The 27,130-nt window shown below is 48.6% G+C and overlaps 1 protein-coding gene across 5 annotated transcripts in view; it reads right to left on the reverse strand.

Moving 5' to 3' along the window:
- Nucleotides 1-9,468: 9,468 nt before the first annotated feature.
- Nucleotides 9,469-27,130, reverse strand: part of HNF1B (HNF1 homeobox B) — a 52,363-nt gene continuing 34,701 nt past the window's right edge. For 3 of the 5 annotated variants that reach the window (XM_047708287.1, XM_047708285.1, XM_047708289.1), the window contains exons 6-9: nucleotides 24,620-24,755; nucleotides 20,798-20,992; nucleotides 18,139-18,257; nucleotides 9,469-9,702 (exon numbers count right to left, since the gene is read on the reverse strand). In XM_047708287.1, the coding sequence (XP_047564243.1) occupies nucleotides 9,682-9,702; nucleotides 18,139-18,257; nucleotides 20,798-20,992; nucleotides 24,620-24,755 (471 nt within the window). In that variant the 3' untranslated portion in view covers nucleotides 9,469-9,681. The remainder of the gene's footprint in view (nucleotides 9,703-18,138; nucleotides 18,258-20,797; nucleotides 20,993-24,619; nucleotides 24,756-27,130) is intronic. The other 2 variants (XM_047708288.1, XM_047708286.1) reach the window with 1 other exon arrangement.

Raw genomic sequence — 27,130 nt, forward strand, 5'->3', positions numbered from 1 at the left:
CACTTTGGAGCTGCGACACTTAGTAGCACCAGAAGTCCCCCATTTCACAGATATACAAATTGAGGCCTCAGAGAAGGGAAGCAGTTCCTTGGTGCTCACCTAACCAGACTGAGATGGGGTCACCAAGGGGGTGGGTAGAAGTAGGGCCGAGGAGGGTGTGACCCTTGATTCTAATGAGCAGTGCTGGGTTGGAGGCTTCCAGCAACTCGCCAGACAGACCCCCACGGTTCTGGAGACACTGGCCACTGCCCCTTATCTTCCCTCCCCATGACAGGTGCAGATCTGATGGCTCCTGTGCAGAAAAGCTCTGGGCTCCGAACCTCAGCTCTGAGCTCGTGCGACAATGGACACATGGGCTTTGGAATGTATGCAAACAACCCATAGCCCTGTCCCCCTCCTCCCCAAAGACTGACCAAGATTGTTCCTAAGACACCCAGTGGCTTTGGCGACTGCCCGACAAAAGAGTGTCACACTTTTCTACCCTTCAGTTCTGCAGTATCTTCATCTGAACCTGTGCTACCACTTACAGGGGAATTCAACCAAATTTGGACTCGGGTTTGGGTGTCTAGCTAATCATGTTTAGGGTCACCTACCTAGGACATTAGGGCCTCTGGGAGAGAGAGTCCCTGCAAAGTCTGTGAGGTCTGCTAATTCCACCTCGAGTGAGGAATGTGTTTATTCCTCCATGGGGCAAAGATCCCCCCGCTCGAGGTGACGCTGCCACATTGTGTAACCAGGAACATGGGCTGTTGCTGATGTAAACACATGGCCAGGGCCAGACCTGCCAGGAGCCTAGTCTCCTTTTCCCAGAGGTGTTTCTTATGAATGGTTGTGCCCAGTGAAGCAATTTCCTGCCTTGTAAACTTCTGCCCAGCAAACCACATCTCCTATCTACCGCCGCCCGGCTCTGGGTCATAAAGCAATTCCCCAGAGACCAATCTGAGCCCGATCAAGAGTCCTTGAGTAACGAGAAAATTACCCTCCACCTGCAGACGTAATGACACTTTGCAAGCTAGTGGCTTTGCAGTTTCTGAACGTAAACATCACATGCCTTACCCCATGCCTTCCCTCTGCTCATCTGAGATGTGGGGTCCGCATATTTGATTTTCAGACTCTGGTCCACTCCTTGGAGGCACTGGCTGGCTAGTGACCCATTACCTTGACCTGAGGACCTTGCAGCCTGGAGAACATATTTCACAGTGTCAGATCATCATTTATAGAACCAGGGCAAGAGAAGTTCAGGCAGGTGTCCCAGGCATGCAGAAGACAGGAGGTCTGGGCTCAGACAACACTGGGAACTCATTGATTTGGACACTCATTTTGCATGTTGTGGTCCCTCGATGTGGAAAGTCTCCCCCACTCCCTCTCCATCTGGTGAACTGGCACTCATTCTTTATGACGTAGTTCAAGTGTCTTTCAAAGAACCTTCTCTGATTTCTATCTAAACAGAATTGCTTCCATTGTCCTACCACTCTGCCTTCTCACACCTACACACTACAGTTCAATCACCACTAATTTGTCTGTCTCCCCAGCCATGTTGAGAACACCCTTGGGGAATCTTGGAACCCCCGGTACCCACCACACTAAACCGGCTCAAAGTCAGTGTGCAAGAGGTTTGTTGAATGAATGAGCGAATGGGAATCTATTACATGTCTCTCCACCATACTTAGATGCTTTGGGTAATGAAAACGTGCAAAGAATACAGTTAGAGGAATGAAGACCTAGGTTGGGCTTGTGAAGAAAGGCATAGCCTAGAGTTCCATGCTTGAGAAGGTTGCAATCTGGTCATCTTCCCGTGGATGACAGGAATATTTGCAGATGGGGTATAGAGATTGGGCCCATGGAAAGACAGTAGTGGTTTGTTGTTGGTTTTCCTTCTTGAGTGCCGTGGTCAGGAGCCAGAAGGGGTTCCAAGCTGGCCTAACTAGCCCTAGTTAACTACTACATGAGACATTACCTAGGACCTCCATTTTTTATCCATTTCCTCTCTTATCCCCATTTATAGAAGTAATAATTGAGGAGCGTCTGGGTGGCTCAGTTGGTTGGGTGTCTGACTCTTAGTTTTGGCTCAGGTCGTGATCTCAGGGTCCTGGGATCAAGCCATACGTTGGGCTCCTCACCCAACAGGAAGTCTGCTGGAGATTCTCTCTCTCTCCCTCTCTCTCAAATAAATAAATAAAATCTTTAAAAAAATAGTAAAAATGACTTGATCCTTCCTTTGAAGTTTGAGGAGTTTGAGATTGTGGTAGTGGTAGGTGGACACTGGGTCATTTTCCAGACATTTGACTAGTAAACTCCATGACATACATGCACACATTCATTCATTCAAACATTTACTGAGCACCTAATAGGTGCCAGGTGCTGAAGGATGGGGTCCAAATGGTGAGCAAAACACCAAGTCTCAGGCACCTGGGTGGCTCAGTGGGTTAAAAGCCTCTGCCTTTGGCTCAGGTCATGATCCCAGGGTCCTGGGATTGAGCCCCACATCGGGCTCTCTGCTCAGTGGGGAGCCTGCTTCCTCCTCTCTCTCTGCCTGCCTCTCTGCCTACTTGTGATCTCTGTCAAATAAATAAATAAAATCTTAAAAAAAAAAAAGCAAAAAACACCAGCTCTCTGTTCTCATAGAACTTAGATCCTAGTCAGGGGAAGACAGTCAGGGACAGTGGGGTTGGGGCCCAGACTGGAGGTTAATAATGAACAATTATTTCATTTTCTCTATACTTTCTCTATACCAGGCAAAGGGCTTGAGGCACCTTATGACAACCTTATTTGCAGATATGGAAACAGAGAGCCTAAGTGGACGTCCTAAGATCATACATCTAGTAAGCAGCAGAGCCAGGATTTGAACCTAGATTTTTACTGTCCTCCAGCCTGAGCTCTCCACCACAACTTTATACAGCAGCAGCAAATGTTTATTAGATGAACAAAGAAATGGGTGAATGGTTAACCCTAACTATAGTGGTAGCCTGTTGCTTTGCTTCCGTGATACAAACGTGAGCATAAGTTTTTCATTTACTTATTAAGTCAAGCTTCTCCCAAGTATGGCTCCTGCTGAAAGCAGATTTCCTGAAGATTGAGAAACAAGTACCTTTCTCCTGACCATTCATGTTTCCTGGGCAAGGCAATCTGTTTTAGGGATATGACTTTTTTTCTTTCAGTTTTATTGAAAAATAATTGACATATAAAACTGTATAAGCTTAAGGCACGTAGCATGGTAATTTGATTTATACGTATTGAGAAGTAATTATGAATTTAAAAAAGATTTATTTATTGGCAAGACAGAAAGAGAGAGAGCAACCAAGAGTGGGGGTAGGGGTAGGGGCAGAGGGAAAGGGAGAAGCAGACTCCCCGCTGTAAAAGGAGCCTGGCGGAACTCGATCCCAGGACCCAGGACACACTGGGATCATGACCTGAGCCAAAGGCAGACGCTTAACTGACTGAGCCACCCATTCAATTAAAATCATGAATTTTAATTGAAAAAGTTGTACAAAAGAAACTATCGCCTTAAGTTTTCTTCTGGGTTTGTGGCAAACTCTGTATTTGGTTGTAGGATGATGCCCAAATATATCAGGTCTTAATTCCTGGAAGGTGTAAATGTTACCTTAAAAGGAAAAAAAAAAGAGTCTGTGCAGATGTGATTTAAGGAGACTTAGATAATCCAGTGGGCCCTGAATGTGGTCATATGTATCCTTATGAGAAGGGGAAGGGGGAGATTGGACGCTGCAGAGAAGGGGACAGGACCTCGGGGGCGGGGGCTGGGGATGCTTCCACCAGAAGCTGGAAGAGGCGGGGAACAGAGCCTCCCCTACAAGCTTCAGAGGGTGTATGACCTGCTGACATTTTGGTTTTGGCCCAGTGATACTGCTTTTGGACTACTGGTCTCCAGAGCTGTGAGAGAACATGTTTCTGGTATTTCGTGACAGCAGCCACAGGAAACAAATACAGTCTCTCACAGGGATCCTCCAACCAATGAATCCTCCTCCTTCCCCATCCCCTTTCTTGGATATTTGTTATGTCCTAGTACCCATCCACACCTGGCATAGTGTAAGTCTGTGTATCATCATTGGTTCCTCCCAGTTGAACATCCATAGAAAAAGGGACTTTATTATTTTTTTTTAAAGAGAGAGAGAGCAAGTGGGGAGGGGCAGGGGGAGGAGGAGAGAGAGAATCTCAAACAGGCGCCACACTCAGTGCAGAGCCCGATGTGGGGCTCGATCTTAGGACCCTGAGATCATCACTTGAGCCGAAATCAAGAGTTGGACACCCAACTGACTGAGCCACCCAGATGCCCTGAAAATGACCCTTTTTTTTTAATGGTTTTCCTCCCCCACACCTTGAAGAGCATGCAGCACATAGTAAGTACTCAATAAACATCGGTAGGATGAATGCCCGAATGTCATGTTATTGCCCCTGGAGAGCTCTGACATCGTATCAGGGTCAGATGATAGCAGGCACGACCCAACGACCTACTACCAAGTTGCTTCCTAAAGCGCCACTTTAAAGAATATCTGAGGTAGAGTCAATGGTCTGGCAACCCTGTCTCACTTTCTACAACATCAGTTGCTATTTCCTCCTCTGTTCCGCCCACAAACCTAGGAACCGCCTTCAGTGCCTCTCTTTCTCACACTCTGCGTGCAAACCACCAGGAAATCTTAGTGCCTCCAAATCCTCTCCCTTCAAGAGGACATCCACAATCAGACCACCTCTGTTCACCTCCACCACCACCCCGGCTCTCAGGCGGACGACATCAACAGCTTCTGGTTTTCTGCTGTCACTCTTGACCTCTCCCTACAACTCAGCAGCCAGAGCAATCCTCTGAAAACGGATGTTCCATCTTGTCCCTGCTCTGTTCATAATGGACAGCTTTCAGCTCCCTCAGGGAAAAAGCCGGGCCCTCACGGCAACTTACAGCGGTCCCTTCAGGTGGCGACAAGGTCCTCTGTCACTTGTCGTCATGCCTCACACCTGCTCTCCTCCCTGACCCACAGTTCTCCGTCACTCAGCTCCAGCTCCTCTAGCCTCCCTGTTGGATCTTTCTTGGTTTTGTCATCATGCCCCATTCACAGTTACGGCTTGTCTCCCCCACCAGAATGAACTGCAGGAGGAGAAGGACTTTTTTAAAGTAATCTCTACGCCCAAGCAAGGCTTGAACTCACGACGCCAGGATCAAGAGTCACACACCCCACCAACTGAGCCAGCCAGCCCCAAGGGGGGAAGGATTTTTTGATTCACTGATGAATCTTCAGGGTCCAGAACAATGGTGCTCGGCACACAAGGGTATCAGTAAATATTTCTTGAATAAATAAACGAGAGACGTTATTTTGGACTAGATGATGTTTCCAAAAGCAAAGGGATACGCGGAAGGTCTTACGGTAGCTCAGGAAATCAGGCACCTTTTCCTTATACTGGAATTTGTCTTAAAAAAAAAAAAATTAGCTTTCTCTTTTTAATCCCTTTTGTAATTGAGAATAATTGAATATAATTGGCTTATGAAGGTTGTCTGCACAATTGGGCATAGAAGAGAAACCTGCCTTTTGGGAATGCAACAGTATTAAGAAAATTAAATAGGTGAAGACTGTAAAGAAATATCTTGTTTGTGTTGTGGGATCTGTTGGCGTAAACATATACATGCGGACTGTGGGAACACCACTTTGATGATTCCTGCTTTTGATGGTAACCCCCCCTTTTGTTCTGCACTGCTTTCCCTTAGAATGTGTTTCCTCTCTCTCTATGCACACAGCACTGTACACACACCCAAGAAAAAAATGGTCATTCAGGTGTGTGTGAAGTCCTGCATACCCCAAAGATTCATTTAAAAAATACGGTCATGTTATAAATCTTGGCTGACAATCTAGTATTTGCCTAGTCGGAATGACCTCTGCACCATAACTGGGGGCAGGGAGAGGAGGGAAGAGAGGGAGAGGGAGGGAGAGGAAGAGAAGAGGCGGGGAGGGGAAGGAGGGCGAGCTGGAGTAGGAAGGACAGGCTTTATACAATTTGCTTCAGCAGATTACAGCTTCTCATGAATATTCAGCCAATATGAATAGTGAATGAATATTCAACATCCAATTGTTTGAGGCAATTGGGGTGTGTTTGAAGTATTAAAACATGGCCATGTCATATGGCACTGCACTGGCCATCTTCTATTTGGGAGATTTGGATGGTGTTATGTGTTTGAATGAATTCCTAATTCAAAGGGGACACATCAGCCCTGAGTTTCCTTGGGAAGGTGTCTGTTCCTGTTTCCTCCTGACCCACGCCATTCCTTGCTCTGGTCAGTCCTCCTCCACGGCCCCCACCCACCTTTAGTCTGGGCCCCCTGGCTCTCACACTTCCTCCAAAGTCACCTTCTTTTTACCTTCTTCTTTCCCTCAGGAGACAAAGACTCCCCTCAGTCAAGCCTTCCCCCTCTCCTCAGACTTCCCTCCCGGACTCATCCTTGGTTCCCTGCTGGATTTGCCATGTACCATAGAAAGGAACATCAGTTTCCCGGGAATTTGGTGGTTTTCTTGACCAAGCTTCAAATTTGTGATAAGAGGGGCACCTGGGTGGCTCAGTGGGTTAAGCCTCTGCCTTCGGCTCAGGTCATGATCTCAGGTTCCTGGGATCGAGCCCTGCATCGGGCTCTCTGCTCAGCAGTGAGCCTGCTTCCTCCTCTCTCTGCCTGCCTCTCTGCCTACTTGTGATCTCTCTCTCTGTCAAATAAGTAAAATCTTTAAAAAAAAATCTGTGGTAAGAAATATCTGGAAATAGCAACAAAGCCCAGAATCCTGCAGAAGTCACTGCGGGAAGACAGGATACTAAGGCAATGTAGCAGGCACAGATGTCTCCAAGGGCTTGGCAGGTATCCACTCATTTACTCCTCAAACAACCTTATACAGGAGGAACTATTATCATCACTCAATTTTATGCAGGAGGACAATGAGGATGGGGCTAAGGGCTGGCGTTAGAGATTCTAATCAAGGCATTCTGGCTCCAGAAGGAATATCAAAGACTTGCCCCCCCCACCAGCTGAGGGCCAAGAGCTGAGATTTCCTGGGTGTCTGCATTGTGTTCTCATCCACCTGAATCTAGCAGCTAACCCCCCAGTTATCTCTGCTTTGGGTGGGGGATACTCCCCTGTTCGGCATGGAATAGGTTAAGGCAGGTCTTCATTACCGATTTTGTTCCTTGTCCATGGATGTTAAAATGGTATCTGCTTCTCCAGGGCTCACCCTAGAAAATGACAGCAGGTCATGGAAAAAACAGGTCCATCGGTCTGTTAGTCTAGGCTCCAGGTGTAAGGAGAAAGCCTGGAAATGTCAGTGGAATTGGATGGATGGAATGGAGGAAGAATGGGGGTTTTCAGTTCCAAGTGAATGTTCGGCATGGAGAATTCCACATGAAGACTCTGTGGTGACCCCTGTGCCCCGCTTAGAGCCAGTGGAGGAGGTCCCTGCTTTATTCAGAAGGGAGGTGCTAACCTTGCCAGCATTGTTTCCCGTGTGTCTTGGTTTCTATAGGGTTTGGTTAGAAAAGTCCCCAGAGATTTGCCCCATCCATCCATCCTCACTCCTCTCAGCCTCCAGCTCTGCCTCCATAATCTCTTGGATGAATAAGGCCTTCTGGGGGGGGTGGTCCTCAGGGTGATTGCAACAATGCAAGATCTAAATCTGTCAAATGCAGATACTTGCTGTCCCAGAAACAACATGAGTCCAGATATAGGGTTCCAGCTGAGGCTGGGGCTTGAGGCCTGTAATCTGTTCTTCTTTAAACTCCCAGGAGCCATCTAATAGGACATCCCAGGGGATCTTGGCCTCTCTTGGCCTGTGATACTTGGCCTTGGCCCCCACTCCTCTCTACCCAACCTTGAGTTTTCTCTTGACCCCTTCGGCTCCAATTACATTGTCTAGAGGAGCCAGGAACCAGAGGAGGTTGGCATTTCCCTAACTAGCCATCCCTGTCCTGGGCACCCAGCAGAGTAGGTTCTCCTTAAATCTGCACAGCTCTCTGTGAAAAGCATCTTCCCCTGCTCTGGGATTTTGAAAAACCATTTCTTGGGGCCTGCTCAGCAGAATTCCCTGGCCCACACCTTGCCTTGGAAACAGACAAGAAGCAAGAAACCACATGTGGGTAGGGTCTATGCTGTACAAGAGGATACAGCGAAGTGGATGGATACATCCTCTTTCTTCCTGGAGTCAACACTGGATTATTATTTCACTGGGTGAAGAGTCCAGGGCTTTGGCTTTTCGCCTTCTGGACTGTTTGTGCTCATTAGCATCCTTGCCAGAGGGGGAAACCCAGGCAGGAGGCAACACTCACAGGATCCTAGTGACTAACGGCTCTACAGAAGAAAGGAAAGCCTAAGGTTAATGCTTAGGAGGTGGCAGAAAAAGTTACCCACAGGGTTTCCATTCTTCCCGCTTTTTATCAGTTCCTATGACCAAGAGTCACCAAGAGCTGGCTCTATTCCTTCACTATGACCTTCACCTAGGACTTCACCTATGACCAAAGTGTTGCCTCCCACTCTGGCCAGAGCCCCTCGGAGGGGCTTGTGGAGCCTGGTTGGGGGAATCAATGCTTACCTTAGTGGTACAGCCGGCACGGAGACACTGGGACACACAGCCACGAGCCCAGTGGAATACATGGAAAATTCCAAGGGGAGTCGGGGCCGGGGGTTCTTGGTGGAACCTTGGCAGAGGAAGCATCAGAGACAGAGATAGGAGACTCTGGGCAGTGATAAAATAAATGGTTTTAATGGGAGGCTTTCAGAGAGGGTGACGCTTTCCTGTGCTATCAAGCAGCCAGTTTTCCTGCCTTGCAGTGTCTCGGTGGTGGGCTGGCAGAACCCCTGGACCCCACTGGAAGCTAGGATATTAGTCTGACGCCATGTTCAGCCCCTCCAGGATCCAGAGCTGTGTCTCCACAACAGGAGATTGGAGTCAGCTGGCAGTCAGTCCCACACAAACATCCTGGTGTCTGTCCAGGCCTGAGAGAAAGGGGCAGGAGCTTTCACTTCCGACTGGGGCTATTCCTCCATGGGGGGGTTGGGGGAGAGGGGACCAATCACTTGGAAAATTCAACTCCGACCTTTACAAAGAGAACTAATAGACACTTCAGTATTATATACAGGGCTGGGGGTAGGGAGGGAGCGGAGGGGAAATTGCACTTAATTACAGTAGGTTATAGTTTACACCCATTGGAGAAATTTACTTCTTCAAAAGAAATCTCAAGATCAGCTGGGATGGGGTGGGGGGGTGCGAGAGGTTGCTGATATTTACAGTGTGTTTGGCTCAGTTCAATAGCACGTGTCCTCCTCATTTCAGTAACAGATTCAAGTTTTTTTTTTTTTTTTCTGCATCGGTTTGTTCGATGAAAGAGTGCGACGTAGACACGACAGCTTTCTCTCTTCCTCCTTCGTGGTTTCTCGCCTCCCACCCGTGGGCCGGATGGGAGTACCTGCCGTCTTGGGAGAGGCATGGGGACAATACTGCATAGAAGGGGAGGGAAGTTGCACTCTGGGCTGTGCCTCCCAGCGGGCTGTCCTTGTCCGAGGGGCCAGCAGGATGGCAGGTAGGCGGGGACCTCTCTCGAAGGTGCTTGTCAGGCCACTGGCCTTTTCCGTGACAGCTGCCCGGAGGGGGACGGTGTAGAAAACAGGGTCCTTGTTGCTGTGCACAAAGTTTAAGTGATGGGTGGGCATCACCAGGCTTGGAGGGGGCACTGCAGAGAGAGGAAAGAGAGCTCAGCAGTGTGTATTCAGCAGGGACGCCACTCTTTTGGCTTCTCCAGGGGAGCCGAGACCCTGCTCAGCCCTCTGCGGGCTGAGGACCCAGGGCCCGCTAGGTGCCCCAGCGTTGGTCCTGAAGCTCGCTCCCTTTAGGGAAACTCCCGAGCCAGGTTTCCCGGCCACTTCAGAAGGCAGCAGCAAACTGTTGTGGACCTTGAAATAGTCATAACTCGCTGAGCTTTGTCCTCAAGTCAAGCTCCTATTTCAGGGAGTGTGTGGTTGCAACAGCAGCTGGACGGGAGCTCTTGCCTCTCGTGGAAGTAAGGGTCCTCTTCCTAACACCTCTATGGGCAGGGGTCCCCTAGACCACTGATCCCCACACTTTAACGGCCCTCTGAATGCTGGGGAGCCTGTGAAAAGGTGGATTCCGATCGAGTGGGCTTGAGGTGGGCTGAAGCACCCGCATTTCTAATCAGCTCCCAGATTACCCCAGAGCTGCCGATCTACTTAAGCACATGAGAAAATCACCACTTGCTCAAGCGACCCATCAGGGAAGGCATTTGGGAAGCTGCAAAGTGCTTTCTACAGGCTTGTTCCTATTAAGACAAGAACTCTGATGCCAGATTTCCAGGTGGGTGGGGAGGCGGGGCAGGAGACCCCAGAATGGATGGAGAAACCCTCCAAGAGGAGCCATGCAGCCCCTTCCTGGGGCAGCCTCTCCTTCCAGGACCTTGGACTTCATTCATTTCGGCTGTCATAGTACATCATTCCCGTCCTTTTCTCTCCAGGAAGACCCTTCTTGCTTCCCTCTGTCTCTTCCTTCCCTTTCACTTGTTTTGGCATCTAAAGGGAAAGTCTTCTCTGTCTTTTGGCTTAATGGCTCCTTTTCTAAAGACTGTTCCTTTGGGGCACCTGGGTGGCTCAGTGGGTTGAGCCTCTGCCTTCAGCTCAGGTCATGATCTCAGGGTCCTCGGATTGAGCCCTGCATCGGGCTCTCTGCTCAGCAGGGAGCCTGCTTTCCCCCCTCTCTCTGCCTGCCTCTCTGCCTACTTGTGATCTCTCTCTCTCTCTCTCTCTCTGTCAAATAAATAAATAAATAATCTGTAAAAAAAAAAAAAAAAGACCGTTCCTTCAACACTCAGGAGCTTACATGTGCGTAAATGTGAGCGTGCACACACACACACACATGCACACACCCCTATTATTACTACTAAAGGTCTATTTTCACATTATTATCTCATTAGCCAGTGCTCCCAGCCATACTCCTGTACAAGGTTGCCATTACGCCCATTTTACAGATTAAGAAGACAAGCTCCAAGAGCGAACCATCCACAGTTTCAGAACCCGGACAGTGTAGAGACAGATTCAAAACTGGTTCTGGGTGCCCTTGGGCACGTGTTCTTTCTAGTATGCTCAGAAAGTAAAAGTCTTCTCCTAGCTTTGTGTTCTTAGTCGTGGCACTCTCTCTGTGCCTCAGTTTTCTCACTGGTGAAATGGAGGCTGTTGGGGAGTCAGGCGAGCCAATACATGGGACGTGCTCAGAATTAACACTGGGCTGCGCAGGGCGCCCCGGCCCGTGAGCCCTCTGTCACTGAGCTGTGCATTTGCTGGAGAGGATGTGTTCTGACCCTTTTAAATTCTTGAGGCCCTGGCCAGGGTCCTCTGATACCCTTTGCCTCCTCTTCCTCCCACCACCCACCCCCACTTTTGAGTCTCTTTACTTCCCACTATCAGCCTTTTTCCAGTTTTCAGATTTCAGGTGAGGAGAGAGAAAATGGCTTGTGACCTTGCAGGTTTCAATAGAAGAGCAAACAAGAAGGGCAGATAAGGAGACGCCAGTGAGATTCTATGACCTGTCATTAGGGATGGGCTTCCCAGCTATCAAATGTTTGCTCACATAATAAAATGGTGGCAGAGCCCTAAATGTTGTCAAAGGCACTAGAGTTATTTGTCCCCTTCAGAGTCTAAACACAAACAGCTGATAAGGGGTGCACTGGGGTCCCTCAGAACCAAGGCCTGGCACAGCCAGCCCTGCGGGGGCCCTGGCCAAAGGAACTCTGAGGGGACCCTCTCTCTGAAAGGGGTGGTGGTAGCTGGGGTGACAGTTAAGGACGTCCTCACTCTACAGGGGCTGATTGCCTATGGCAAGAGCTAACGTTTACTGAGGTCCTACTGTGTGCCGGGCTCTGCGCTAAGTGGGGGCTTTACACTCATCCTTGTACTGGATTCACACATCAATCCTTTGAAGGTAATTACCATTCATTCACCGAACACTTTCCTGAATGCCTCCTATATAAAGCAGCTCAGCGCTTCTTTAGGCACGGGCCACGCAGCCATGAGCAAAGACCCTGTCCGTATAGTCACAGAGTTTATATTCTAGAGTTTTGAAGAAATAAATAAATGAATATGTATGTGTGTGTATATACATATGTATCTATATTATACATGCATATATAAAACAAAATTCCAGGTGGAGATGAACACTCTGTAGAAAAAATACACGAGGGGAACCTGGGTGGCTCAGTTGTTAAGTGTCTGCCTTCAGCTCAGGTCACAATCCTGTGGTCCTGGGATCAAGCCCCAAATTGGGTTCCCGCTCGGCGTGAAGCCTGCTTCTCCTTCTCCCACTCCCCCTGCTTGTGTTCTCTCTCTCACTGAGTCTCTGTCAAATAAATAAATAAAATCTTAAAAAAAATACACATGATAACAGGTTAGGCTGATTTGAAGGAAAAGGGAATAATTTACACAGGGCAATCAGGAGGGGCCTCCTTGAAGTGGTGACATTTGAGCTGAATGAGATGAGGGAGCAAGCATGCAAAGATGTGTATTATGGAGTGTTCAGGGCAGAAGAGACCACAAATCAGAAGTCCTGAAGTGGGATCACTTCAATCCTGGCTCAGCTGAAGCTGACTGGAAGGAGGAGGAGGGGAAGGTCGGCAAGGGGCTGATCACATTGGGCCTAGGAAGCCTCCATTTCAGCTTGGTTGCATGGGAAGCTACTGGAAAGTTTTGACAGGGCAGGGGTGACATGACTGGTTTCCCCCTTTAAGAGATAATTCTGGCTGCTGCGTAGTGAGCAGACCATAACCACCATCGTGGGGCAGGAGTGGGAGTGGGAAGTTGGGGGCACTGGAGGGAATCAGTGAGGGAGGGGGCTGGACTGGTGGGGAGATGAGAAGCGCTCAGATGTGGGATGCATTCTGCAGGATTCCTGCACAACTGGTACCATTTTTGGAAATGGGGAAGCCCAAGAAAGCAGTTTGAGTAGGGAGAAGTAGAGGCAAAATGAAGAGCTCCTATTTTAGCGAGGCTTGTCATACCAAAGATGCGGCAGATTTGCGAATGGGCACTCAAGGCAGAGGTCTATACTAGAGACAGAACTACTGGATCCGTCAGTGTGGACACCTGATCCAAAGCCATGGGACTGGAAATCACCCAGGAGTGAACACAGTAGAGAATGAGTGCGAGGGCCCTCCAACAACTCAATGTTGGGAAGACAAGTTGCCAGCTATGGAAATGATGAGTGCCATGGTGGGGAGGACCAGGAACGGGTATCGTCCTAAAATCCAAGTGACAAAAGGCGGGCGTGATCAGCTATGTCAGAGGCAGAGATGGAAAGTTACCCATTGGTTTGACAACACGGTGATACTAGTGAAATGGACAGGAGATGCTCCAATGCCATGTGAGGACCGATGACTGTCAGGAATAGCCTCAAGACAGAACTGGGGCTGAGCAGGTAGAAACAGTGGACACAGATAACTCACTGCTCTTCTTATGAGATTAGATTCATTATGGTTCTATTAATTAAAAGTAATGATGGGGCACCTGGGTGGCTCAGTCAGTTAAGCGTCGGACTCTTGATTCTGGCTCAGGTCATGACCTCAGGCTCATGAGATCAAGCCCCATGTCAGGCTCTGCGGTAGGTATGGAGCCTGCTTAAACTTCTCTCTCCCTCTCCCACTGGCCTTCCCCTGCCTTTCTCTTCCTCTCAAATAAATAAATGTATGTATGTATGTATGTATGTATGCATGTAATGATTATGCTTCCAGTTTTACCGATGAGGGAACTGAGGCCTAGAGAGACTGTAGGTAACTTGCCCAGACTCTCACAGGAGAAAAGTCTGTGTTCTCAACACAAGGAAGAGGACTTCCTTCTACCTTCTGAGCATGGCCACTGGAAAATAAATGCCCTTTGCCATTTACAGTCTTCCTTCCAAAGCTTGAGAGACAATCAAGGTTGCCAGCGAGGGAAGGTCAAGTTTGCCCCAGCCGCCATGGGTGGGGTTTTGAGCCAAGCACTGAGCTAGGTATCTTACAAGACACACTGTATTTAGTCTTTTTAATTATCCCATGGAAGAGGAACCATCATTTTCGTATTACAGGCGAGGAACCTGACACTCAGAGAGGCTAGGACTCTTCCCTGAGGTCACACAGGTAGAAAGTGGTAGGATCTTAGGACTGCCAAGTTGGTGCTCTGAATCATCACACAGTTCCTGCCTGACCACCAGTGGAGAAGGCTGGAACGTGGGAAGCTGCCCAGGATTTACAAGAGGCTGTCTGCCTCCTCCTTAGCAGCCCTCTGACCTACCCATGCTAGCTGGAAGTGGGGAGGAGAAGGGGTCCTCTCCTGACCTCTCTGTAAACTGGGAAGTGGAGCAGTGGGTATAGAGGCTGTGGAAACAGGACTCGGCGGGCAGCCAGCCCACACTTGTTCTAACCCATGTCAGTGCTTGCTGCGGTCCTGTTCCAGACTGGCAGGGCCCTGTCTTACAGGAGCTTGGGCACAGCTCCACTCAGATGGTAGCTCGCCAGTACACAGGGTTGAGAAGGAGGGGGAGGCACACAGAGCCATAGGAGCTGCAGGTGAGAGCGACCCAGCCCAGAGGTTCCTGAAATGTGATCCACATGGCCCCAGGGCATGTCTGTCCTGACAATGAAAACACTGTGATCAGATACAAGTTCAAATCCTCCCTTGAGCCTGATGCCTGCATAAACCTGGGTCACTTTTCTGAGTGTTGAAAAAGGGATAGGAGAAGATGAATGTGGTGGGATGGATTTGGAGAGAGAAGACCAAAGTCTGGGAGTCCAGCTCCAGATTTATCATCTGTGTGAGTTTGGCTAGATCCCTCCCCACCTCTGAGCCGTAGTGTTTTGCTCTGCAGGTTGGGTGTAAAAAATATCTACCTTGCAGAATGGGTCGGAAGGTTAGCTGGGAAAGAGATAAGAATGATGAAGCACTTGTTGCTTTGCAAATGAGAGGCACTCAAAAAATGCTAGCTCTGAATTCATTCATTCATTCATTCCTCCATTTATATTTTCTGAACATCTACTATAGTCCAGGCATTTGGCTAAGCACAAAGGGCTCTGGTGCTTTGAGAGGTCCTTTCATCATTTGCTTTTTTTCTGGGAGTCTGGGAGTCCAGGGATGAGAGCACATCTGTGAGTCAGCATAAAAATGGGAAGCATGGGGCTCCTGGGTGGCTCAGTGGGTTAAGCTGCTGCCTTTGGCTCAGGTCATGATCTCAGGGTCCTGGGATCGAGTCCCACATCGGGCTCTCTGCTCAACGGGGAGCCTGCTTCCCTCTCTCTCTCTCTCTCTCTCTCTGCCTGCCTCTCTGTCTACTTGTGATCTCTCTCTGTCAAATAAATAATAAATAAAATCTTAAAAAAAAAAAATGGGAAGCATGTAGACCAAGCAATGAGTCAAATTTTGAAGGAGTCGATAGAAGGCATCTCCTAAAGGATCACAGATGGAAAGCAGCAAGAGGGAAGGACTTAGCACGTGGAGTATTTGACCACGTACCAGCCATTCTTCTAGGCATGTGAATATCCTGTGAGACAGGGTTAGGATTTTCCCCATAAGAGATGCAGAAATGGTCCCGCAGGATGAATTAACTGCCCAAGGTCCTGTGGTGGGGCGGGGAAGGGACTGGGGTGAATGCAAGGCTGCTGGCTTTTCCCAGCATTCTGTGATGCCTCTCAAGGAGGACTGCCCGGGATGCGTTCCTTGGCCTGGAGCATCTGTGCACCCTAATGGCCCCATTTCATGCACATAGCAATTTATGAAAGATTTGGAGAAACCTGGCCTTGTGGTTTTTAGCTATTGAACCCGGCTGTTCCCCCAAAGTATGGGACCAAGGAATCCTCCTGTCCTTACACCACCCCCAGTTCCCAGCAACCTTCTTGAAACTTGTTTTGTTATATAATACTTTAGGACAAAGAGAAAGCAACATTGTACCACATCTCTTTCAGCATTTATTCTGACCCTTTGCCTGGGGAACAGATTTGGTACAAAATTTTCTTTACCTTGGTTCTTTCTGTCTGACTTTACCTTTACCCTCACTTCCCCATCCCTCTTCTCCTTCAGTTTCGAAGAAGAAAGTTGACTGACTGGGACACCTAACAGGGGCTGAAATTCATGCTTGTTCCTGACCATTAAGACTGCAATAGCAGCAAAGGCTTGGGTGTTTTTGAGACGGAGGTCGCAAGGCCAGTATTGCTTAAATGGAAGGAGTCCAAGATTTAGTCAAAGCCCAGAGTCTGAAGGTCCAGCTCTAGAACCGACCAGCTGTGAGACCAACTCTGCCTCTCTGAGCCTCAGTTCATTCCTTTGTACCAAGGAAGTTGCAACAGAAAGAAGATGATGAGATCATGTTCACGAGAAGTATAAACCTACAGGGCTCTGTGCATAGTTTGATCCTACATGTGAACATCCTTCTCATCACCCCAGAGATGAGGCTACTGCCAGACTCCTGAACCGCCCAGGGACTGGGACAACTTCCCGGTGGTTCTGGAGGGCTGTTCGTGCAGCTTCAAGGTCGGCTGGCCACTCTGTCCAGCGGAGGGGAGAAGCCATTTGCTGGCCAGTGCCGCGTCTCAGAGAGCGTCTCGGAGAATTTTGATTAAGAGACCATTTCCTGAATTCAGAGGGCTTGTTTCAACAAGCAAGCATCAAAGTCAACTTGGGAAAGACAGGAATAATTAATCAGAGCCCTGTCTAGGGCTGACCAAGTGGCAGATGGATTGATAAACCTTTCAAAGGGGGAAGGTATTCCCAAGCAGGGCTGCTGCGCCTGGCTGGTTCCCTGACTGAGATTTGTGAGCACAGATAAATGTTTTCCCTGCTCACTACAAAGAGTGGGAAATCGCACGGGAGTCTAAGGGCAGGGCCACGGGGGGTGTCCTTTCATCTTCCATTGGGTGAGAGAAGAGTGGCAGAGCAGGTCCCACACACCTCCTCCCTCTCCCAACTCCAGAGCCCAGCTGCCTAGGCCATGTGTGGACCCTAAATCCACACGATCTCATCGAATCCCTAGGACAAGTCCATGTTATGACTCTTATTTTAAAGGTGAAGAAATGAGGGCTCAGAGAAGTCAAGGTGGGCAAACCTGGAACAGAACCCACCTGCTCCACCATACTGTGGGACCAAGAGGAGATGTGGGCAAAGGGAAGAGCAGAGAACCTGAGCCCATGAAAGCACATGAAAGCACACGGCACTGGAGGAGGTTTGAGTCCCAGGACTCATAAAAAAGACCAGCAACAAGACCAAACCCTGCTGAGCGCCTCTGACATGAAGTTCAAGGCTGTCACCTACTTATCTAGTAATCAATAGAGGCCAAACAGTTCCCACGCTGCACAGACCCCAGCTCCTAAAAGGTCCTATTGTATTATTCTGGAACTGTTGTGTGTGTTCAGACACCCTGTCCTATTTCCTTACTCTCCGTGTCCCGTGGCAGGGACAAGCTGCAGGGATGAGTCCTGTCTTTGGTTGGGTTTACTGCTCCATCGGCTCTCCCTGGAGGTGGGAACCAGCTACCCACTGAAAAGAGTGACGAAGCCTCTGGATTCCCCACTTTTAGCGAAGTAAATTCTAAGTTTCTTGATAAAACACCATGTAAACACAGGCCCCTGGAAGGCCCGACTGTGCACTGGGGAATCTCCACGGGTGGGGAGAGTTGGGTCACTCTCTGAAATTTGCAGTGTTCCGGGTTCAGCATGGGTCCTGGATAGGGTAATTGGCCTTACTACTCCCTTTTTCCATTGATTAATTTGTGGAAAAGCCTCAGGCATCCCTCTTGCAAAGCAAGAAATGCTATAGAGGGCGTGACTGTCTTGAGTCGCCCTTGGAAACACCTTTTCCATGGATCACCGATCAGTCCATGGGAAATACTCCGTCTCAATACCTAAAGGCTCTGTGTAATCCAGTCTTCAACGGATTATCAAGCCCTGGACATTTAGTGTTCTTGCTGGGGAAGCTGAGGGAGCAGAAAGTCCTGTTAGCAGGTGGCCCATCTTCTTTGCCTCTGACCTCAGGGACTCCTTTAGCAAGTAACCAGGAGCCTGAGAAGGACCAGGCTCAGGCCCCACATGCCACCCTCTCTGCACATCACCTGGGTCGCAGGCCCCACCAAACTTCCTTTGGGCATTTACCTGTTTACTGGAGGACATGTTGGTAAGCGTACTGATGCTGCTCGTATCTGTGACCACCATCGCAGACGGAAACCGGGAGGTGTGGGAATACTGGGGGGGTTCCTGCTTGTGAGTGTACACTGGAGAAACAGAGGGAAGACAAAGTCAAGACCACTTTGGTATGACCACACAGGCATGTACACAGCTACAGACCTACAGACCCCGCCCCCATCCCACACCATAAGTTCTTATGTCCCTAGGCAGAGAAGAGGGGGCAGGTGCTGGTGATGTTTCAGAAGGCAGCCTGATGTGGTCAAAAGAATGGCCATGTGTTTCAATTCTGGCTCCTCGATTAAGTCACGTCACCTCAATTTCCTCATCTGTCAAATGGGAATGATAGCTGTTGTAGATTGGAAAACATCACGTGGAAAGTCCTTTGTACCAAAGACACAAACAGCTTTGCACAGTGTCTTGTTGGCGGTAGTGGATGGCACTTCTGTTCTCCTGACTTTTCAGTTAAATGTTAGATGCTTAACATCAACAAATGGGCCTTAGGCATATGTGGTGCATCAGAGATTGTAAGTCAGAAAAAGTTCTAAGTAGCCAGCAAACATAAACGAGATGGCCAGCACAAGCTTATCCTATCTGCATTGACTCAAGAGCCGGGTCTTACGCAAAGCAATTACAAACTGATTAATAATTATAATTAGACATGGGTATAAATCGTTGTATAATTCTGGGTTGTTCCAGTTTGCGCTAAAATGACATCACAGGTCATATTATGATGTCACAGAAAGACGAAGGATGACAGACAAGGGGAGACTAGATGCAGATAAAACCTTTAGGAGCAGGTGACTCAGTTTTCAGTTTTTCCAGTACTTGTTTCACCAAGTCCAGAACTTTTTGACTCATGCGATTTATCCATTAGATTCATATAAAATCCAAGTCACATGACCAGCTAACAGAAGCATGGGGCTGTTTGGCCATGAGGGAGGGAGCAGACTATTCTATCCACCACAGCATCTTCTAGAGAGTGACGGGGTAAAGGTCACTGCCTGTCACTCCAGCCGGTCCTTCCAGCGGAGGGAGGCTGACTGCTGCCTGGTCCTGGGGCCCCCATCTGGGCCTCTGCAGTTCACAGGTACTAGGGACCACTCTCTGACAGTCCCACCTGGGCCTGGCAGGGGACAGCGACAAGCAGGGGCATATTATCAGGTCCTGAACAGAAAGGAAAGTGGGTATGGACGGTCCTAGACTCTGCTACAGGTTATGGCAGATTTTTCCAGAAGCCACATAAAAAAATGTGATTGGAATGTGAGATGGTGCTTGGAAACCAGCTCTGCAGGCCTGAGGAGGGGAGAGTGCCCCGAGGACAGAAGAAGGGTGAGCTGTGCAGCCAGGGGAGAAACAAAAACCATCTTCCCCATTCCTGCCTCCTATTAAAAACTCCCTTAATAAATCATCACCTGCATTTCTGTAACTCTTGTGTTCACCAGATACAGGTCAGACCTAGTCTTATTTCATCTCCATAATCGCTTTCCATAATCACTCTCCATTATTTATCTCATCTCCATAACCTCTCTACATTCCATTTTATGGATGAGGAAATTGAGGCTCAGAATGGCTAAGAAACTCTACCAACGGCTACCAGCTGGTAAGCCTCAGAGGCAGGATTTAAATCCTATGTTTGTCTGACTCCAAGATGATCACTCTATTCCAGAGACTTCTCGGGTGTTCCTCTGGGACCCTGCCAAACTTACAGGCCAGGGGCTGTATCCTGATCTGGCCAGAGGGCTGGCTGTGGGCCTGGAGCTCAGGACAGAGGGCGGGGATACAGTGGCTGGAGTGGGTGGGAACTAACTGGTTGAAAGACAGGATATGAGAAATAGTTTGGGGGTTGGGGGGGGGCGGGTAACGGCAGAAGCACTACTATTTTTTTGTTTTTTTTTTTTTAAGATTTTATTTATTTGACAGACAGAGATCTCAAGCAGGCAGAGAGCCCGGCAGAGAGAAACGAGGAAGCAGGCTCCCCACTGAGCAGAGAGCCCGATGCGGGGCTCGATCCTAGGACCCTGGGACCAAGACCTAAGCCGAAGGCAGAGGCCTTAACCCACTGAGCCACCCAGGCACCCCAGCACTACTATTCTTTATCCAAGATGGCAAGGAGGTGGTATTGTCCATCTATGTCCGTGGTTCTTGATTAGAGATGTCTGAGGTCTGTCAACGGGACAGCATGGGGATTCTAGAAGATTCTTCAGTTTCAGAGAACACAAACTGCATGCTTACTCTTGTCATTTGGTAATGACTACCTGGAATTTTAGATTGAAAGGGCTAAGCTGAGGCTCATGGGGAAAAGGCTCTGTGGTTGCCTAGCAAGATCGTCCATGGGTGCCAACCCTGCTCTCTATCTCCAGCTCCCCTTTACACGTAGGTTCAACTGTCCTCTTCAAACCTCCCCCAGGAGTCATGGGGGTAGAGAGTAGGTCTAGGAAAGGCACAGACCACACAAGGGTCATGTTGAGGAACTGTCTGGGTTGATAACAGGTAGGGAAAAGTGACCAAATCAATTCACTTCCAAGCAAGTACGGATCCAGAGAGGGCAGAGGTGGGCTGCGTAGGGCCCTTGGTGGTGCCCGCCCCACTCCCCCAGCTCCCCCGCCACTCCGCCCCATGTTCTTACTGTGGGAGTTCTGCAGCTGCGTGACGGCTGCCATGAAGGGCTGTTGGGTCATGTGGCTGCTGGGGCTCTGCTGCATGAGGGGCTGCTGGTGAGGGCTGTGCAGCTGCTGGGAGAACTGGACAGGCTGCAGGGCCGCCAGACTGCTGGCCACACTGTTGATGACAGGGACGCTCTGTGCTTGGGAGGTGTTGAGGCCTGTGGGAGCAAGAGGGAAAGATCAGAGGTGGCTTCAGGGATGCGGAGAGGCGAGTGCCCTGGCATGGTCACCGACAGAGTCCTGCCATGTGCCTGGCACGGCTGGGCTTCGCGTGAGAGATTGCCTGGGAAATGGTTTTATAGATCCATTCTGCAGACAAAGAAACTGAGGCTTGGAGAGACGGATTGTTCCCTCACATTCCACAGTGAGCTGTGGATGGAATTGGGCTTACACAGATCCGAGGCCTGAGAGTCGTCCTCCCAAACTTGGCTCCCTTGAGGTTGCCAGGACCCTGGGAAGGCGGTCTCTAACTGGCCAGCTCCCTCCAGACCTGACTCTGAGAGGCCTACGTGGGTGCCCTGAGGGTAGCTTAGTGTGCCACTCAAAGGCACAGGTTACTGCCCAGACTTGTCTGCCCAGCAGGGGGCAGGAGTGTTCAGGAACTCACATTTTGATTAAAAAACCCAAACCAAAACTGAAAAACCACCACCACCACCAACAACAACAACCTGCACTGTCCTAGGAGTACGAAGCCAGAAGACCGTCATTTAGCGAACCGGTGCAAAGACCCTGGCAGAGGTCAGATGCTCCTTCTCTTCACTGTAGCAGAGACGGGGGGAAATACCAGACCTCAGCCCGTCTGTGAAGTGGAAGGATTTTATCTGGCGGCACAGAGCTCGTGGCATCAAAAGGTCCAGGTAGTGGGAAGAGGAAGTCGCAAGTTAAAGGCTGGCCGTTTATAGGGGCTCTTGCCATCTTTCTGCTCTGGAGGTGTCAGGCCTCTGTGGTCCTGTTCTGTGTCTATATCCTCTGCAGAACTGGGGCCAGCGCTGCAGAGACTGGGTCCCTGGTCCACCCCGCCCCCCCGCCACTCCATGTGCTCCTTGGGCGGGAATCTGGGGGAGACAGCCTAGCCAGGGTGGGAGTGGTGATGAGAGGATCGGGGCAAGATACCCCGATCTCTTTCCTGGGGCTGCCAATGTTCCTTTGACTTTGCTTTCTGTGAAATGGAGGGCAGGATGGGATGAAGAGAAAAATCCAGAAAAAAGGTCTCTTTCAGGCAAGTGTGGAAGCGACACCTGGAGGGCCTTTCCTGAAATGGAGAGGGTTCTAGAAGCGGGTTTGTGGGAAGTCCTCCATGGAGATAGCAGGAATACCTCAGCTGGTGATTACTCAGGGCTTTAGCTGATACTGTTATCAGAAACCTAAAAGGTGAGGACCCCTGAGCAGAAGTAAAGGGAGAATAAGCCCCCTCCTGGGTCTTCTGGGGAGGGGGGCTGGGGCCGGGTCCTCTAATCCCATACAGACTAGCACTATCTCCCATTCCCTAGGGGCTCAGGTACCCAAGCCCCAGTCTCACCTGATATCCTGATATATCCTGTTTCCCTCTCCTACCTTCCCCTGGGGTCTCCTGGGAGGCCCCACGGACTTGCTATCCTCCCAGGCTTATTACTGCTGCTCTTTTGGGAAATCTCTGCCCAGAAAAGCCAATTATCCTGTTGGGAGTGGATGACATTTGAGGGCACAGTTCTAAAACCTGCCTGTGCTTTAGAATCATCTGGGGGAGCTCTTTAAGAAATATACATTCCTCTGCCTCACCCAGGACTTAATGAGTCAGAGCCTTCAGAGGTGAGGCCCAGGAATCTTATTTTCAACACAGTCTGTGATCCTGCTGTGTGCCTCAATTCCAGGATCGAGAGCCACTGATGTCATTCTAGCTCCCACGGAGTGTGACTCTTGGCCTTTTCACCTGTTTTCTGGGCACTGGTTCCTGCCTGAGAGGCACGTTGTCCATCCAGTGGATGAATAGAGAATGGGGGGTTGGCAATGCCAACCAAGTACTTTGTTACCACTTCTGCCCAGGGCAGGACCCTCAGACTCAATGGGACAAGAGCTGGCCACAGGAGGACACCAGCAAGCAAGTCTTCAGCCTGTTACTCCACTGGCTAGGACCACGAGTTTCAGACAAGTTTTCTGGGGATCCTCGCCATTCTTCATTACCCCACCCCCCAAGTCCAAGCACACACCTGCACATGCACCATGAACACACTTCCAAGGCCAATGTATACTCTGCAGATTAAGGATACAGCAAGATGGCAGAGAAGTCTGGGTGGAAGAAATCAGGAGGAACAAAGTTGAAAAAATATGGAATAGCTTCTGGGAAAATTTTAGTTCAGAGAGTGCCTAAGAAAATATTAAGGATTGTGTGTCAGCCGAAGCTTGATGTGGGAGGAAAGAAAGTAAGTGGGATGGTTTGTGTATCTTTTCAGTTGTGGAAATTAAGAGGTGATAAAAAGAGCTTAGACATGGGTCGTTTAACCAAATCTTCTAGAAGGCAAGTAAGCTGGTTTTAGGTATCCTAGCTCACTCTCAAACCCTGCTGTTAGTATGGTTACCACATTCCTATGAAAAGGCAGTGAGTTTAAAAATTTTTTATTTTGTCAGTTCTCTAAAAGCTTCTCTAGTCCCATTTCTCTCTGCAAAAACAAAAAACAAAAACAAAACAACTGCATTTGCTATTTCAATTCCTGAGCAGCTGAGGACATGCTCAGTAAAGCTGGATGCCTGCCATGGGTCTAGCCCAGTTCTACCCTCCAACAGCACATGAGCCACTCTCCGCAGAAGTGATCTGAGTAGCCACCTTGGCTATAGCTGACTTAGAGAGGAGAGAGAGAGAGGAGGAAAAGGCAGGAACAAAGTAAAGAAGTGCAGGCACTCGATATAGGGAAGCCACAAGGACAAGGGGATGATATTAGCAGAGAGAAGGAGAGCAATGCACCATTCAATCTCTCCCGAGACTTCTTGGGAAGACTTCCCAGGGTCAGGGTGATGACTTGGCCCGTGCTGCCATGATGGAAGCCGGAAACAAACTGACTACTCATCAGCATTAGAATTCTGAGAGCGGCATGCGACCCCCCTCAGCCTTTCCATGCCCTGATCTGGTGCACCCGTGAGGGGCTAGAGGTTCCTTGTACAAGAGCCCCCTAGAGCTGGAAGGACCAGATCCATGCCCCATCTTCCGGTATGTTTCTCCTTGAAGGATCAGAGATGCTCCTACAGTTTCCCTTGGGAGTTTTCAATGTATTTTCACCACTGGCCAAAGAGCTGTCCCATGACCACATCAAATTCCCTGTTTAGAAGGAAGCCCATCATTGCTCCATCTTCGCCAGCACAAAGAAACATCAGCATCACTTCCTGGAATATCTACCACATCCTTACAGGTAGAAATGAACACGAGACAAAAGTACAAGCTCTAATATTACATACTCACATTTGCAGATTTACAAGCATGTCTCTATGCACTGTTATTGGATCACCTCAGCAACCCATTTTACAGATGAGGAAACTGAGCCTCATTAAGGTTAATGATTTGCCCCAGGATGCACAGCTGGTGAGCTGTGACCCAGATTCAGTGTGACTCCATTGTTCCTCTTTCTTTAGGCTAAACAGTCCAAATATTGTTGAGGAGAGAGATAAGGAACTAAACATAAGCAGAATCAAAATCGACAAGCAGTGGGTGAGTTTGAAGGGAGCTTTTTATAAACCTTTTTAAAAAATCAGATTGACTTACTTTCCACCCTTCTTCTCCCTTCCCCCTAGGTTTTGTGACCAAGAACGGAGCTTACTTTGTGCAATGGCCATGACTCCGGAGAGGGGGGTCATGATGAGGTTTTGAGATTGCTGGGGATTATGGTGGGACAGGCTGTGGATATTCGTCAAGGTGCTGACAGGGGGCAAACCACCTCCGGAGACGGAGATCTGCTGGAGAGAAGAAACAAGAGCAAAGTGAGTGGGACCGGGACTGCAAAGACCAGTATCCAAAATGACATGGCTCAGTAAGTCCTCGGGACAGCTAATTCACTCACTCATTCATTCATTCATTCACTCGCTCACTCATTCATTCACCCGCACTCTCATTCATCACTCATTCACTCACACACTCATTCATTCACTCACTCATTCACTTACTCACACACTCTTTCTTTCTCTTACTCACACACACTCATTCACTCACTCATTCACTTACTCACACTCTTTCATTCATTCACTCACTCACACTCATTCATTCATTCATTCATTCATTCATTCAAACAATTATGAAGCATACACTGAGGCGCAGGCACAATTCTAGGTGCTAAAGACCAAGAAGCAAAACACACAACCCGACCCTTATGGTGCTTTTGTCTGTTGACTACTTTGAGTTACCTGCCTGCCTTAGGGATTCTTCTGCTCCCGGGTATTGTGGGACTGTGGCTTGCTCAATTTGGAAGTATCCTCTGTTCTGCTCCATGCTGTCTCTCTTACTGGTGCTAAAGACATGTGATTGCTGAAAGTAACGACTGAAATCTGCCTGAGTGAGAGTGGATTAGGGACTAGGCAGAAGCGCCAGAAAGCTCTCACCATTACAGACTCCACTAAGTACCACTCATACATTAACAGACAAACTTCACTGTGGTTCCGTGAGGCAGAAACTTCACCGTAGATCTGTATCAGGTAGATACAGTATCAGATAGACATATCACTGTTTCACAGAGGAGATATGTAGGTTGCCTAAGATCCAATAACCCAGCAAGTAAGTGGTATTCAAACCCAGGTCTGCCTGACTCTGGAAGTCAAGTCCTTACCTTTTTTTTTTTTTTTAAAGATTTATTTATTTATTTATTTGACAGACGGATCACAAGTAGGCAGAGAGGCAGGCAGAGAGAGAGAGGAGGAAGCAGGCTCCCTGCTGAGCAGAGAGCCCAATGTGGGGCTCGATCCCAGCACCCTGGGAACATGACCTGAGCCGAAGGCAGAGGCTTTAACCCACTGAGCCACCCAGGCACCCAAGTCCTTACCTTTTACAGAGGACCTTTCCTTACCCCGCTCCTGCCATTACTCCTAAGGGTTGAGGGAGATCAGCCATCATTGTGCTTTTCTCCCTTTTCTGAATCTCCACTATCCATGAACAATTTTTATTTTTTTGGTCAAGGAGCTGCTGTCTTAATGACAAAGCTACTAAATGATAAGCCCTGGGCCCCAAGGGCCCCCATTCTGTGGCAGCATTATATTTTAATGACAGATGAGCAAGAGAAAGCTACTAATTTTAAAGGTTTACTACGCACATGGCCACTTTGCAACCTTTCACTGGGGATCAAATACTTTTATTTATTCCTTATAGTGTCTTTTCCTTATTGATTTTCCTCACTTTTCCAAGGTATGAAGGCATCATGAGCCCACATGCTGATAGGGTCTCTTCCTTGCTAGTACTAATATGTGTACAGGTCTTATTACATTGGTTAGAATTTTCTAAACAGTATTAAACAACTGTCATAAATGTGCTTGTTTTGATTCTGATGTTTTCCAAAATGCTTCCAAAGGTTCCCCACTAATTATAAGAATTTATCAATTTTACACACACACACACACACACCTGCAGATGCACACAAGCACATAGTTTGTTTGTTTGTTTGTTTTTGGTGACAAAGTAGTTTACTATTTATAGTTTTAATAATTTCTAAAATTATTTTTAAGAAAGGATGTCTCGGGCCACCTGGCTGGCTCAGTCGGTAGAGCATGTGACTCTTGATCTCGGGGTTGTAAATTCAAACCCCACACTGGGTATAGAGATTACTTAAAAATAAAGTCTTAGAAAGAAAGAAAGAAAGAAAAGAGGGGGGAGGGAAGAAGAAGGGAGAGAGATGTCTCCTGACATTCTGAACTACTCTAGACATTCTTGATGGTATCAGGACTACTTGGAGATACTTTAGGGTTAGAGTATAGACATTCATGTCTGAGTAGTCCTGTTGCCCTTCTTCTGGAGTTTGTCAAACAATAGGTCTCATGCCAGCACCTGGGTAAGACACTATCTCCCGCCCTGACCTTCTGGTCAACCCCATAGCTTCCAAGGTTAATTTGAAAAAGAAAGAAAGAAAAAAACCAAACGGGTTTGTTTGTGTTTTTTTAAAAATGGGCATCAAGAAGTCAGTTGGGGTTGGAGGGGGGGAGGTGTCACGTGACCAAGAAGGAATTCTGACCACATCAAACAAGAGAGAACCAGCCTGTTCACTGGGCTTGTTTTTCAAAATGTCACAGCCATTAAAAAAAGAAAAGAAAAGAAAAGAAATCAGTAACCTGCCTTCAGACTTTGGGTAACG

The sequence above is a fragment of the Lutra lutra genome, chromosome 16 (genome assembly GCF_902655055.1).
Source record: "Lutra lutra chromosome 16, mLutLut1.2, whole genome shotgun sequence".
NCBI classification, from domain to species: domain Eukaryota; kingdom Metazoa; phylum Chordata; class Mammalia; order Carnivora; family Mustelidae; genus Lutra; species Lutra lutra.